Source organism: Coregonus clupeaformis, chromosome 5, assembly GCF_020615455.1.
Source record: "Coregonus clupeaformis isolate EN_2021a chromosome 5, ASM2061545v1, whole genome shotgun sequence".
In the NCBI taxonomy this organism is placed as follows: domain Eukaryota; kingdom Metazoa; phylum Chordata; class Actinopteri; order Salmoniformes; family Salmonidae; genus Coregonus; species Coregonus clupeaformis.
The window spans coordinates 40,948,751-40,965,126 of NC_059196.1; the positions used below are offsets into that span (position 1 = coordinate 40,948,751).

The following is a 16,376-nucleotide window of genomic DNA, read 5'->3' on the forward strand; positions in this document are numbered from 1 at the left end:
GGATTGACTGATCTTGTGTTCTGAGAATGTTTCAAGGTCTTTGATACGCCCTCTCTCACACACAGATACACACACACACACACCCATGATCACAGATACACAGTCTCTCTCACATTCATTCCCTCACAAAAACACACACACCTAGAATGCAGAAGATTATGATGACTCGTGGATTATGTTTGGGGATTAATTGATTGAAGAATTTGTTCATTAAGACTACACAACTCAAGGTCCAAACCGAAATAGATCTAACAACCATGGTATAGTGCAGTACAGACACAAGGCCTGCAAATATTGCAGATATAAAACATTACACAAATTCCAACCACATACTCAACCCTTCCCCCTGGGGTGAACAATCTTTCTCTTCGTTTGGGATGAACAATGACCTTGCTCTTCGTTTGGGATGAACAATGATCTTGCTCTTCGTTTGGGATGAACAATGATCTTGCTCTTCGTTTGGGATGAACAATGACCTTGCTCTTCGTTTGGGATTAACAATGATCTTGCTCTTCGTTTGGGATGAACAATGATCTTGCTCTTCGTTTGGGATGAACAATGACCTTGCTCTTCGTTTGGGATGAACAATTCAGATTCTCCACGATGGAAACACTTCTGGTTTGGCTGTTGGTATGATCGGAACAACGTTCCGGTCCAAACACATTCGTCTTTCATCTGCCGGAGTAGGGGAGATGGGGGGAATATTTGTGGAGAGGAATAAAAACAGAATGTTTTTAACTCGGCCTGGCTCTGTATCCCTCCATCTCATCCCTTCATCCGACAAATGAAGGAGGACAAGAAAAAGAAAAGCATCACAGAACAAAGCAGAACTTCACAGGAAAAGCAAAGAATTTCAAATAAATAATGTTGTCTTTAGGGTGGAATGAAGACCTTGGGTCTGCTGGAATGGTTTTGTGTGTGGTTGTGATGTTTTCCTCTCTATCCTTCCCTGGAACTCATTTCACATCGATTGTACAGAGCAAAAACGGTTGCAGGAAAAGGATGTTCAAATATGAACATGAAAAATAACACAGGCATAGATACTGTATGAACACATACAGACATACACACCAGTGGATGCTGCTGAGGGGAGGATGGCTCATAATAATGGCTGGAATGGCATCAAACACATGATGTCCATGTATTTCATACCATTCCATCTATTCCCGTGGTCTGTAGCTCAGCTGGAAGAGCACGGCGCTTGTAACGCCAAGGTAGTGGGTTCGATCCCCGGGACCACCCATACACAAAAAAAATGAATGCACGCATGACTGTAAGTCGCTTTGGATAAAAGCGTCTGCTAAATGGCATATTATATATTATTATTCCGCTCCAGCCATTAACACGAGCCCGTCCTCCCCAATTAAGTTGCCACCAACCTCTTGTGATACACACATTAACCCTTCAACAGCCCTTCATCAATACCTCAGTGGATTAGCCATGTTGGGGGCTTGGGACGGTGGGTGGGGGGTAATGAGCTGGTAGTGGAGATGGTGGGGTACATTTGGGGTTTGGCTGGGTGGAAGCATGACCAGGAGTATGGATGGTTGTGGGTGACTACGTTTGTAACAGGTTGGTATGTGGATGGATGGCAGTGGAGCGAGAGAGAGAGCGAGAGAGCGAGAGATGGAGATATAAACAGCAGTTAGTCCCAGAGCTGTGTCCCCTTGTCCCATTGTCTCTCAGCGGGGTGGTCTGGAGGGACAAACACAGTCGCAGCGCTCGTGGTGCGTCAAGTGGACCTCCTCTAGGGCCCAGCGGACACGAGCTGTCTGACGTCGCAAATAACCTCCCACCTCAGGAGCATACTTCAACACCTAGAGGGGCGTGATGGAGAAGAGGAGAGGGGGGAGGAGAAGTGAGAGAGGAAAAAATACAAGAGAGGTGGGGGAGATGGCAAGGAGAGGAGAGGGGAGATGGCAAGGAGAGGAGAGGGGAGGGGCAAGGAGAGGAGAGGGGAGGGGCAAGGAGAGGAGAGGGGAGAAAATGACTTCAATGGAAAACAATGAGATGCTTGTTGGCTTGCTAACATCTTGTCTAATAGTTATCCCCCGTCTAATAGCTATCCCCTGTCTAATAGCTATCCCCTGTCTAATAGTTATCCCGTCTAATAATTATCCCCTATCTAATAGTTATCCCCGTCTAATAGTTATCCCCTCCCTCCCTCCCTCCTGTATCAAACCTCATAACAGCTATATTCACAGTCTGTTCTCACACACACACACTGGGGAGGAGGGTTCTGTTAACCCTAGCGGTTAGCGAGGAGAGCCATCAACCGGAGTGTTGCCATTTTGAATCTGGGGTTTGACTGGAAAAATCTATTGGGATGTGAGCTGGCAACCGGAGGGTTGCTGGTATCAAATCCTAAATGCCATTGCTGCCCGTTATGCCCTTGTGCAAGGCACTAAACCCCCACAACACCTGCTCCACTGGCTTCCAGTGTGGCAGCCCCCTGTTCCAACCTCTCCAGCCGTTATATGTATGTAACAGTCCCCTGCTCCAACCTCTCCAAATGTAACAGTCCCCTGCTCCAACCTCTATATGTACAGTTGAAGTCGGAAGTTTACATACACTTAGGTTGGAGTCATTAAAACTTCGTTTTTCAACCACTCCACAAATGTCTTGTTAACAAACTATAGTTTTGGCAAGTCGGTTAGTACATCTACTTTGTGCAAGTAATTTTTCCAACAATTGTTTAGAGATAGATTATTTAACTTATAATTCACTGTATCACAATTCCAGTGGGTCAGAAGTTTACATACACTAAGTTGACTGTGCGATTAAACAGCTTGGAAAATTCCAGAAAATTATGTCATGGCTTTAGAAGCTTCTGATAGGCTAATTGACATAATTGAGTCAATTGGAGGTGTACCTATGGATGTATTTCAATGCCTACCTTCAAAATCAGTGCCTCTTTGTTTGAAATCATGGGAAAATCTAAAGAAATCAGCCAAGACCTCAGATTATTTTATTTTTTTACCTCCACAAGTCTGGTTCATCCTTGGGAGCAATTTCCAAACGCCTGAGGGTACCACGTTCATCGGTACAAACAATAGTATGCATGTATAAACACCATGGGACCACGCAGCCGTCATACCGCTCAGGAAGGAGACACATTCTGTCTCCTTGAGATGAACGTAAATCAATCCCAGAACAACAGCAAAGGACCTTGTGAAGATGCTGGAGGAAACAGGTACAAAAGTATCTATATCCACAGTAAAACAAGTCCTATATCGACATAACCTGAAAGGCCGCTCAGCAAGGAAGAAGCCACTGCTCCAAAACCGTCATAAAAAAGCCAGACTACGGTTTGCAACTGCACATGGGGAGAAATATCGTACTTTTTTGAGAAATGTCCTCTGGTCTGATGAAACAAAAATAGAACTGTTTGGCCATAATGACCATAGTTATGTTTGGAGGAAAAAGGGGGTTCTTGCAAGCCGAAGAACACCATCCCAACCGTGAAGCACGGGGGTGGCAGCATGATGCTGTGGGGGTGCTTTGCTGCAGGAGGGACTGGTTCACATCACAAAATAGATGGCATCATGAGGAAGGAAAACTATGTGGATATATTGAAGCAACATCTCAAGGCATCAGTCAGGAAGTTAAAGCTTGGTCGCAAATGGGTCTTCCAAATGGACAATGACCCCAAGCATATTTCCAAAATTGTGGCAAAATGGTTTAAGGACAACAAAGTCAAGGTATTGGAGTGGCCATCACAAAGCCATGACCTCAATCCTATAGAAAATGTGTGGGCAGAACTGAAAAAGCGTGTGCGAGCAAGGAGGCCTACAAACCTGACTCAGTTACACCAGCTCTGTCAGGAGGAATGGGCCAAAATTCACCCAACTTATTGTGGGAAGCTTGTGGAAGGCTACCCGAAACGTTTGACCTAAGTTAAACAATTGAAAGGCAATGCTACCAAATACTAATTGAGTGTATGTAAACTTCTGAACCACTGGGAATGTGATGAAATAAATCATTCTCTCTACTATTATTCTGACATTTCACATTCTTAAAATAAAGTGGTGATCTTTACTGACCTAAGATAGGGAATTTTTACTAGGATTAAATGTCAAGAATTGTGAAAAACTGAGTTTAAATGTATTTGGCTAAGGTGTATGTAAACTTCCGACTTCAACTGTATGTAACAGTCCCCTGCTCCAACCTCTATATGTACATGTGTCTTTCAGAGGGGTTGGGATAAAGTAGAAGTCAAATTTCGGTTTGGACCTTGTGTACAATTGACAAATAATATGATCTTAATCTTATTTGGTCAACGTGTTAGAGGGAGGCTACAGATAGGAGACAGGAAATGACTACCACACCGAACAAACCCAAACCCCTGCAGCATAAACAGAGGCAGATGCTTCCAGACAACGTTTCCATGACAGAAGAGAGAGAGAGACGACAGAAGAGGTGAAAAGGAGGGAGAGATAGACTGGTACTGCAGTGCTGTCTGATTGTTGATGTAGTGCTAGGCCTACAGTCTGTCAGGTACATCCGTACCACAGCCGTTCCTAATGCTACATAACAGGGCATGGTGTATGTACCTCGTGTAGTTTGTCACTGGTCTTGGCCGGGCTGCAGGTACAGCCGTTCCAGCTGTCCGTCCCACAGGCACAGTTCCCCCCACAGCGCTGCACCAGTAGGCATCGTGGGAAGAACACGGCGTTGGTGGCCCTCAGCTCCTCCCTCAGGTTGACAGAGTAGTTCCGAGGTGTACAGCTGTAGCGCTTCACGTCATCATACAGACGGTCCAGGTCAACTATGGGGGAGAGAGGGAGGGAGGGAGAAGCGGAGGAGAGAACATCATTGATTGCTGATTGCAATTTGTATTTACAGTTAATACCTTTGCATTAACTATATTGGCAACATTGTTTTATTTCAACAAAGCATCTGAATGTAAATTAATGGAACTGAATGAGAAGGGGAGGGGTAAATAGAGAGGGGAGGGGTAAATAGAGAGGTGAGGGTTGAATAGAGAGGGGAGGGGTGAATAGAGAGGGGAGGGGTGAATAGAGAGGGGAGGGGTGAATAAAGAGGCGAGGGGTGAATAGAGGGGGGAGGGGTAAATAGAGGGGGGAGGGGTGAATAGAGAGGGGAGGGGTGAATAGAGAGGGGAGGGGTGAATAGAGAGGGGAGGGGTGAATAGAGAGGCGAGGGGTGAATAGACAGGGGAGGGGTGAATAGAGAGGCGAGGGGTGAATAAAGAGGGGAGGGGTGAATAGAGGGGGAGGGGTGAATAGAGAGGGGAGGGGTGAATAGAGAGGGGAGGGGTGAATAGAGAGGGGAGGGGTGAATAGACAGGGGAGGGGTGAATAGAGAGGGGGAGGGTTGTAGGTGGGAGAGAATATTAAATGACATTGATAATCAATAAACAATTGTTCAAGAAAACTAATCTTGATTGTTTCATGTAAGTGGTTCAATTGATTGGTTTTGTGTTTTGACCATATAGAGAATGCATTTTCCTAGCACTTAAGCATTATCAGTTGCAGAGTCAAAGAAAGAAGACATAACAGAAAACAGAATAAGGAAGAGATCGGGGTTGGTGTCTGCTAGGTGTGTGTGTGTGTGTGTGTGTGTGTGTGTGTGTCACAGACAGTAAGATCTCTAATCCATGTGTAGTGTGTCTGTGTAGGCAGACTTTTCCTGGAGTGTTGGTTAGCGTGCTAGCAAGCAAACCAGTCAGACTAGGCCCTATGGGCAGCATACTGTATGTGTGTGTGTGCGCATGCGTACGTGTGTACGGTTGTGTGTGTGTGTGAGCATGCGTGCAAAGGCTAAATCAGGACACCATTGGAAACAGACGGAACAGCTTCTACAGTAGCAGTTATCAACCCTAATACCACATCATGTAGATATGAGAGGATGGGTGTAAGTGCTGTGGCGGGGGCTCCAGCTAGCCTATCAGAGAGTGAGAAATGATGCATTGAGACCAACAAGATCTCAGGGTTTTACCAATTTGACTTCATATTCCGATGTTTGTCCAAACATCACATTTCGAAGTTTCTCTAAAAGTCAAATGAACACAAGACCCTCAGAGCCGGAGCTTCGGCTTACGGCCACAACACCCTACTATTGGTAATAGCGCTCACCGTTGCCCCTAGTGGGCGTTTTTTAAGCCATCTCCCGACATCCAGGGTACCTGGACAGATGTCGAATTTCGCCTTGGATCGTGAGTGACCTGGCTGTCGAGACAGCAGCTTTATGCTCCATAGATTCACCGAGCTGACAGACCCTGTACTGTCCTAATGTTGTACAACAGAGCAGGGGGCGTGTGTGCGTGTAGGGGTGTTCTAGGAGAATGAGTGTAATCTACAAAAGGCAGTGGTGTGGAACACTGCTCTGATACTGTCTCTGAGAGAGCGCGCCGAACAGAATGAGTATGTCACTCACACACTCCAGAGAAAATGAATAGTGTGTGTGTGTGTGTGAGCAGGTGTAAAGTATGTGTGAGTGCGTGTGTCCGTATGTGTGAGTGTGTGTCCGTATGTGAGTGTGTGTAAGCAGGGTTACTGGGTTCTGTACACCAGGAAGAGGCTTAGCTCTGCGTTCCTTGATAACATGGCTTGAGGAGAGCATTAAGATTGTTTTCAATAAGGTGGTGGGGAACAAAACAATCTTAATGCTCTCCTCAAGCCATGTTATCAAGGAACGCAGAGCTAAGCCTCTTCCTGGTGTACAGAACCCAGTAACCCTGCTTACACACACTCACATACGGACACACACTCACACATACGGACACACACACTCACACATACTTTACACCTGCTCACACACACACACACTCCTGTCTCTCACCTTTGTTTTGTTCCCCACCACCTTATTGAAAACAAAGGTGAGAGACAGGAGTGTGTGTGTGTGTGTGTGTGTGTGTGTGTGTGTGTGTGTGTGTGTGTCTATATGTGTGTGTGTTAATGAAAACAAAGCTAGGTGCTGACTAGGGAACATTTCTGCTCGGCTGCACAGGTTGAATTTCCAATTAGAGTCTGATGTGGGTACAGCCTACCAAAGACATGCAGCAACCCTGCTAGTGCCGCAACACACACACACATACAGATCAAATCAAATCTTATTGGTTGCATATACAGTGGGGGAAAAAAGTATTTAGTCAGCCACCAATTGTGCAAGTTCCCCCACTTAAAAAGATGAGAGAGGCCTGTAATTTTCATCGTAAGTACACGTCAACTATGACAGACAAAATGAGAAAAAAAAATCCAGAAAATCACATTGTAGGATTTTTAATGAATTTATTTGCAAATTATGGTGGAAAATAACTATTTGGTCAATAACAAAAGTTTCTCAATACTTTGTTATATACCCTTTGTTGGCAATGACACAGGTCAAACGTTTTCTGTAATTCTTCACAAGGTTTTCACACACTGTTGCTGGTATTTTGGCCCATTCCTCCATGCATATCTCCTCTAGAGCAGTGATGTTTTGGGGCTGTCGCTGGGCAACACGGACTTTCAACTCCCTCCAAAGATTTTCTATGGGGTTGAGATCTGGAGACTGGCTAGGCCACTCCAGGACCTTGAAATGCTTCTTACGAAGCCACTCCTTCATTTCCCGGGCAGTGTGTTTGGGATCATTGTCATGCTGAAAGACCCAGCCACATTTCATCTTCAATGCCCTTGCTGATGGAAGGAGGTTTTCACTCAAAATCTCACGATACATGGCCCCATTCATTCTTTCCTTTACACGGATCAGTCGTCCTGGTCCCTTTGCAGAAAAACAGCCCCAAAGCATGATGTTTCCACCCCCATGCTTCACAGTAGGTATGGTGTTCTTTGGATGCAACTCATCATTCTTTGTCCTCCAAACACAACGAGTTGAGTTTTTACCAAAAAGTAATATTTTGGTTTCATATGACATTCTCCCAATCCTCTTCTGGATCATCCAAATGCACTCTAGCAAACTTCAGACGGGCCTGGACATGTACTGGCTTAAGCAGGGGGACACGTCTGGCACTGCAGGATTTGAGTCCCTGGCGGCGTAGTGTGTTACTGATGGTAGGCTTTGTTACTTTGGTCCCAGCTCTCTGCAGGTCATTCACTAGGTCCACCTGTGTGGTTCTGGGATTTTTGCTCACCGTTCTTGTGATCATTTTGTCCCCACGGGGTGAGCTCTTGCGTGGAGCCCCAGATCGAGGGAGATTATCAGTGGTCTTGTATGTCTTCCATTTCCTAATAATTGCTCCCACAGTTGATTTCTTCATACCAAGCTGCTTACCTATTGCAGATTCAGTCTTCCCAGCCTGGTGCAGGTCTACAATTTTGTTTCTGGTGTCCTTTGACAGCTCTTTGGTCTTGGCCATAGTGGAGTTTGGAGTGTGACTGTTTGAGGTTGTGGACATGTGTCTTTCATACTGATAACAAGTTCAAACAGGTGCCATTAATACAGGTAACGAGTGGAGGACAGAGGAGCATCTTAAAGAAGAAGTTACAGGTCTGTGAAAGCCAGAAATCTTGCTTGTTTGTAGGTGACCAAATACTTATTTTCCACCATAATTTGCAAATAAATTCATAAAAAATCCTACAATGTGATTTTCTGGATTTCTTTTACTCAATTTGTCTGTCATAGTTGACGTGTACCTATGATGAAAATTACAGGCCTCTCTCATCTTTTTAAGTGGGAGAACTTGCACAATTGGTGGCTGACTAAATACTTTTTTCCCCCATTGTATGTATGTTAGTGATGTGTGCACCGAGGAACTTGAAGCTTTCCACCTTCTCCACTGCGGCCCGTCGATGTGGATGGGGGCGTGCTCCCTCCGCTGTCTCTTGAAGTCCATGATCAGCTCCTTCGTTTTTTTGTTTTTTTTTTACGTTGAGGGAGAGGTTATTTTCCTGGCACCACTCCGCCAAGGCCCTCACCTCCTCCCTGTAGGCTGTCTCATAATTGTTGGTAATCAGGCCTACTACTGTTGTGTCGTCTGCAAACTTGATGATTGAGTTGGAGGAGTGCATGGCCACGCAGTCATGGGTGAACAGGGAGTACAGGAGGGGGCTGAGTACGCACCCTTGTGGGGCCCCTGTGTTGAGGATCAGCGTAGTGGAGGTGTTGTTTCCTACCTTCAACACCTGGGGGCGGCCCGTCGGGAAGTCCAGGACCCAGTTGCACAGGGCTGGGTTCAGATCCAGGGCCCCAAACTTAATGATGAGCTTGGAGGGTACTATGGTGTTGAAGGCTGAGCTGTAGTCAATGAAGCGCATTCTTACATAGGTATTCATCTTGTCCAGATGGGATAGGGCAGTGTGCAGTGCGATGGCATCTATTGGGGCAGTATGCAAATTGAAGTGGGTCTAGGGTGTGAGGTAAGGTGGAGGTGATATGATCCTTAACTAGCCTCTCAAAGCACTTCATGATGACAGAAGTGAGTGCTATGGGGCGATAGTCATTTAGTTCAGTTACGTTTGCTTTCTTGGGTACCGGAACAATGGTGGACATCTTGAAGCAAGTGGGGACAGCAGACTGGGATAGGGAGAGATTAAATATGTCCGTAAACACTGAGGATATGGCTAGGGAAGCCGTCTGAGCCGGCAGCCTTGCGAGGGTTAACACGCTTCAATGTCTTACTCACGTCGGCCATGGAGAACAAGTACCCACAGTCCTCGGGAGCAGCCCGCGTCGGTGGCACTGTTATCCTCAAAGCAGACATCGGCGTCTGAGACGTGGCTGGTTTTCCCAATCCGTGATTGTCTGGAGTCCCTGCCAAATATGTCTTGTGTCTGAGCCGTTGAATTGCGACTCCACTTTGTCTCTGTACTGACCTTTTTCCCCTGTTTGCTTGTCTTACTGTTTGTATTCAACCATATTCCCAGTCACCTTGCCGTGGTTAAATGCGCTTTCAGTTTTGCACGAATGCTATCCACGGTTTTTGGTTTGGGTAGGTTTTAACAGTCACAGTGGGAACAACATCCCTGTCATGAGAATTCTGTTATCTCAATGGTTGCACTCAAGCTTTGAATAATTCCCAGAGGGTGTAAGGCTCTGGTTTAATAATGAATGAAACAAAGTCCCGTTCTGCAATAGGTCAGTCTTTTTATTCATGAGAGCTCTGGCGCTAAAAACACACACAGCCTTTTTATATGCTTTCACACAAAGGAACTTTGCTCCGCCCACCTTTAGGCGGCCTGTGACTTTCCACAGTATAGAATGTTTATTTCAGCAGTTTCTAGGTCCCCCTTACTATGGAATGTTCATCTCCAACAGTTTCTACCCATCTTCCCTGTTAGTGGTTTTATTGTCTTATAACTAACACAGTTTACACATGTATACAGTATTGGGGTGGAAACACTTTAGTCATTACTTTACACATACAAATCTATCAATCCCCTACACACTTCCTGATGAACTCAGTCAGCGTATATGTCAATGTTATTCTCAGAGCCAACCCGGAACATATCCCATTCGGCATGATCAAAACAATCTTGAAGCATGGATTCTGATTGGTCAGACCAGCGTTGAATAGACCTTAGCAAGGGAACTTCCTGTTTGAGTGATCTGATTTGCTGAAGGGAGGGCGGGGGATGGCCTTACAGCCATCCCGGAAGGGGGAGTAACAATGGGCTGGAGTTTTTTAAGCACGAGTACCACAGGCAATGTGTTGATAGAACTTCGGTAGCGTTTTCCTCAGATTTGCTTTGTTAAAGTCCCCAGCAACAATTAATGCGGTCTCAGGATATGCGGTTTCCAGTTTGCACAAAGTCCAGTGTAGTTCCTTGAGGGCCGTCGTGGTATCGGCTTGAGGGGGAATATACATGGCTGTGACGATAACCAAAGAAAATTATCTTGGGAGGTAATACGGTCGGCATTTGATGGTGAGGTATTCCAGATTTGGAGAACAAAATTACTTGAGTTCCTGTACGTTACCACAAATCACACCATGAGCAGTTAATCATGAAACATACACCTCCGTCTTTATTCCTATCTGCACTATGTACTGAGAACCCAGCTGGCTGTATGGACGGGGACAGTATATCCAGAGAGAGCCATTATTCCGTGAAACAGAGTATGTTACAGTCCCTGATGTCTCTCTGGAAGGAGATCCTCGCCCTGAGCTTGTCTACTTTATTGTCCAGGGACTGAACATTAGCGAGTAATATACTCGGAAGCGGTGGATGGTGTGAACACCTCCTGAGTCCACTCCGAATACCTCTTCTCCACTGGCGGCGTCTTGGCGCAGCCTCTGGGATAAGTTAAATTGCCTTGGGGGGTACGAACAAAGGATGTAATTTGGGAAAGTCGGTTTTCTGGTCAGAATGCTGGTGAGTTACCGCCGCTCTGATATCCAAAAGTTATTTCCGGCTGTATGTAATAACACACAAAACTTTGTGCTAATAATGTAAGAAATAACACACACCAAAAAAAGATCTACTGCAAAGTTGCTTAGGAGCTAGAATCAGAGCTGCCATGTCTATTGGCGCCATCTTGCCAAAGACACACACGAACACAAACACAGATGCACACAATTGTCCACACACGCAGAACCATACACACATGAAAAAACCTACATACACAAACTCTAAGCTCTGTATGGAGATACATAAACCCAACACACACGCATAGGAGTTGCTGACAGTAGTCAGAGTCTTAGCCAAGCCCAACTATTTACTCAGAAACAGGAAGTCCCTCAGAAACAGGAGTTACCTCAGGAACAGGAGTTACCTCAGGTGGAGAGAGCGAAAGAAGGAGAGAGAGAGAGAGAGAGAGAGAGAGAGAGAGAGAGAGAGAGAGAGAGAGAGAGAGAGAGAGAGAGAGAGAGAGAGAGAGAGAGAGAGAGAGAGAGAGAGAGAGAGAGAGAGAGAGAGAGAGAAAGAGAGAGAGAGGGAGTATGGAAAAAGAGAGAGAGAGAGACTGTGTGGAAAGAAGAGAGAGAGTGTGGGGAAAAAAAGAGGGGAGAAGGAGAGGAGAGAGGAGGAAATAAAGGAGGCAAGAAAGTGAGGGAAGAAGGGGAGAGAAACTAATAAGAAGGGAAGGGTGTGATGAGGAAATACAGGACACGACAGAGAACGAGGCGAGTGACAGTGTTGTGATGTGTCTGGTCCAGTCTGTTGAACACAGTCAGTGTTGTGATGTGTCTTTTCCAGTCTGTTGAACACAGTCAGTGTTGTGATGTGTCTGGTCCAGTCTGTTGAACACAGTCAGTGTTGTGATGTGTCTGGTCCAATCTGTTGAACACAGTCAGTGTTGTGATGTGTCTGGTCCAGTCTGTTGAACACAGTCAGTGTTGTGATGTGTCTGGTCCAATCTGTTGAACACAGTCAGTGTTGTGATGTGTCTGGTCCAGTCTGTTGAACACAGTCTCAGTGTCAATGTGTCTGGTCCAGTCTGTTGAACACAGTCAGTGTTGTGATGTGTCTGGTCCAGTCTGTTGAACACAGTTCAGTGTTGCGATGTGTCTGGTCCAGTCTGTTGAACACAGTCTCAGTGTTGTGATGTGTCTGGTCCAGTCTGTTGAACACAGTCAGTGTTGTGATGTGTCTGGTTCAGTCTGTTGAACACAGTCAGTGTTGTGATGTGTCTGGTCCAGTCTGTTGAACACAGTCAGTGTTGTGATGTGTCTGGTCCAGTCTGTTGAACACAGTCTCAGTGTTGTAATGTGTCTGGTCCAGTCTGTTGAACACAGTCAGTGTTGTGATGTGTCTGGTCCAGTCTGTTGAACACAGTCAGTGTTGTGATGTGTCTGGTCCAATCTGTTGAACAGTCTCAGTGTTGTGATGTGTCTGGTCCAGTCTGTTGAACACAGTCAGTGTTGTGATGTATCTGGTCCAGTCTGTTGAACACAGTCTCAGTGTCAATGTGTTTTCTCTGAGAGGGAGGAAAGAGATGTGCTGACCTCTGACCAACTACAACAAGCAGCAACAGAGACAAACCTCACACACCTTCCCCTCCACCACACACACACACACACACACACACACACCACTCTCATGCTCACACACCTTCCCCTCCACCACACACACATACACCACTCTCACATACGCTTGCCGACAAGCCCCAGTCTCCCTATAAGAGCTGGGAGAATTATTATAAATAATAATATGCCATTTAGCAGACGCTTTTATCCAAAGCGACTTACAGTCATGCGTGCATACATTTATTTGTGTATGGGTGGTCCCGGGGATTGAACCCACTACCTTGGCGTTACAAGCGCCGTGCTCTACCAGCTGAGCTACAGAGGACCACATTAATATTTTATTTTGGGGGGAATATTTAGCTTCTCTCATTTTCCCCAGGTTCACCTTGAAGGTTTTGTACTGGCAGACTAAGAAACTCACACTCACACATCTTGGTGCAAGGGAAGGAGGAAGGCTCAAGTCTTTGTGCTATCAAGGTCTCCCTTCACTGAAGCACAGACCACAATATGTCCTCCTTTGAAATTACTTTTCTTTGTGTGTGTAAGCTCCTGTGTGTGTGTGTGTGTGTGTGTGTGTGTGTTATTACTCTTGTTCGGTCTGCTGTTGTGGTGGTAGGCCCGGGGTCTGTACATGGCTGTCTCTCTGTACAAGCTGTCCAGGTCCTGTCTCCAGCTGTCAGGGTTGAGGTGGCGGAGGAGCTGTTCCACTGTGTTGAAGGCTGCTATGGTCTGGTCCAATGCTGCTGCCGTCAGAGGAACATCAGTCACCGCTGGAGCCAACACTGACAGACCGTCCTCCTGGAGGAGGGGAGGAGAGGGAGGTGGGGGGGGGGGGGGTCAAAAGTTCAGAGCAGGGACACAAGGTCCTCTTTAGTCTTTGAGAGAGTTCTAGTGTGTCTATGTGACATATGTGTGTGTGTCTATGGACTGCTCAGCACCAGTATCTGAGCTGCCCTCTGAACTGTGCCTGTGAAAGGTTTACAAAGGTCAGGGTACAACCTTGATCTTTTAATCAGCCTAATGACTGGGCACTAGAGCCCTCTATCTATCTCCATGCTGGGACCAGGAGTTGTTCCTACTGCTGATCAGGAGGGTCAGGGGGTCTGACACTGGGCTGTGAGGGGCCAGGGGACCTTAGAGACTCACCTGCAGTCAGTCCCCCTCTTCTCCTGAGTAAGTGCAGGTGTGTGTGCATGTGTGTGTGGAGCATGCTTGCATGTCTAACTCACCATCAGGGTCACAGCCTCCCAGTTAGTCTTGGATGCTGTAGGAGGAGAATCATCCTGGAGGAAGGAAGGAGAGAGATAATGAAGGAGTGGTATTTGGGTTATTCTGGTGCATTTACATAACTCCTGTCAGAACATCAGGATAACATCAGGATAATCCCTGGTTTAATTCCAGGTGATGGGATCAGGAGTTGGTCAGGACATGTCTGTCTGTCTGTCTGTGTTGGATCAGAATTCATCTGTCTAACATTGTGCTAATGGGAGTTTGCTACAAAGTGCTGAGAAGAGTTCACAGACAGTCCCTAATGGTTGAGCAGCATTCCTCACCTGGGCCCAGATTCACAAAACACTTCTTACACAAAAACTTAAGAAGCTTCTTAAGAGAAAAAAATAAGTTCTAAAGACTTTTCCTCAACAATATCTTAAGATGTAATGATTTTCTTACAAACTTCTCAAATATCTTCTTATGAATCTTCTTAAGATGTGTTGCTAGGCAACCTTTTTAGCTAGCTATCTAGCTAGCAATGGCAATCATGTTAGCATATTTCCTACTGAGATTACTGTTCTAAAACATCTTCTTGGTTAAAAATAATCAATACTGAAACTTTCAGATTAAGTTTGTGAGTGAATTAAACATGTTCAATTGCTTTCATGAGCTTATTCTCTCTGCCCTGAGTTTAGCTATCTTGGAATTAAGAACACATTTTCAAGAATCTAATTTCTTCTTAACGGTTTGCTAAAGGAGAAAAATAAGAAATAACGCAAGAACAATTCCAATAACATTTTTGAGGAATAGCAGCTTTGCTTAACTTTCTTCATAAGTCTATTGTGAAGAAAACAATGGCAGTTAAGAAGAAATGTCTTCTTAAGAAGGTTTTTGTGAATCTGGGCCCTGTTCTCCTCACCGACCCCTTCATCAGACAGAGAGATGAGGTGCTCTATGTAGAGGAGAGGAGAGCCACCACCCTCAACTGTTTGTGAAAGGTGATTTGTGAACACACCCCTTGCAGATGTGCACCTGCTGCTGGTTGATCTTCTGTGTAATGCCTCTCCTAAAAACACAGGCTGCAGTTCATAGAGCGGTCCACCACAGACCCTGTTTACTGGTTTACCTTCAGCTCTGTTAAATTAAGTTCAAAGTGACCCTGAGGGAACAACTATACATCTGCATAACATGCAGTCTGATCTTTTGTTTTACAGCGTCTGTTTCTCGTGTGCAACCCACATGTGCTTTGACAGGAACCTCTCTGACTTCATCCACAGCTGCGGTAGTGAGCTTGTGTTGTGTGTAGACTTCCTCTTTGCTATGAGTCTCATAAATGAGTAGTGTGTGTATGTGTGTGTGTGTGTGTGTGTGTGTGTGTGTGTGTGTGTGTGTGGCCCCTGCAGCAGCCCCAGATGTGTATCAGAGTTAGCATCTGACCTTATTAGGTCATAAGCCATCAGATTCAGTAAACTGTCCCACAGTCCTGTGCTTCAGAGGGGAATGCAGGGACAGCTGGGCCTGGGCCACACACGCACCTGGGACTTTTAATAGGAAGAACAGTTTACAGTGCCTTTAGAGTTTACAGAGTAGGTCAACGGGGACATGAAGCCACGTCTGGTAGCTGGAGAGTCGTGGCACACTAGACTAGGTCCTCCTGGGTAGGAAAGGTTTCAGATGGTCACAGGGTAAGAAGGGTTTGGGAAGCAGTGCTTTCAGGGTGAAAAGATAAATAACAGATATTGCCATAAAAAGGTATATTGCCATAATTGACTTGTGTTTCTTTAGTATGTTTCCATGCTCCTGCTACTAATAACGTGTCAGTAAGACCTCCTCTCAGACATGTTATTTCTGGAGGGGATTATTATGCTTTTAGTATCGTTTTGCCACAGACGGTGTTGGTTTACTGGGAATATCTATTTATGTATTTATGGGAAAACCTCAGTGGGTCCCAGAATAGCTGCAGAGCCTGGCAACATCTGGGAGTCTCCGGGAACAGAGTAGTGTTCCTGAATCATATTCCCGCCTGGTTCTGGAGGATTCCTCGTTAAGGAAATTAAGAAAAGCACTGCAGCATTCAGTCAGGGTCACGGTCATGTTGTTGCATTGTGTTGTTGTGCTTGTGTGTGTGTGTGTGTGTGTGTGTGTGTGTGTGTGTATATTGGAGGGGTTGGGTTAAAGCAGAAGACACATTTCCATCACATATGGACTAATAAAGTATATCTTATCGTATTGTGGTTTTGTTGTTTTGTGGTTGTGTTATGGTTGTTTTGTGGTTGTATTGTGGTTGTGTTATGGTAAT

The 16,376-nt window shown here is 45.6% G+C and overlaps 1 protein-coding gene across 1 annotated transcript in view; it reads right to left on the reverse strand.

Annotated features, from left to right (window-relative positions):
- Positions 1–1,308: 1,308 nt before the first annotated feature.
- LOC121558055 (platelet-derived growth factor D) overlaps positions 1,309–16,376 on the reverse strand; it is a 48,237-nt gene continuing 33,169 nt past the window's right edge. Inside the window, exons 4-7 of the mRNA XM_041871537.2 lie at positions 14,095–14,148; positions 13,453–13,663; positions 4,554–4,768; positions 1,309–1,817 (exon numbers count right to left, since the gene is read on the reverse strand). Coding sequence (XP_041727471.1) covers positions 1,683–1,817; positions 4,554–4,768; positions 13,453–13,663; positions 14,095–14,148 — 615 coding nt within the window. The 3' untranslated portion in view covers positions 1,309–1,682. The remainder of the gene's footprint in view (positions 1,818–4,553; positions 4,769–13,452; positions 13,664–14,094; positions 14,149–16,376) is intronic.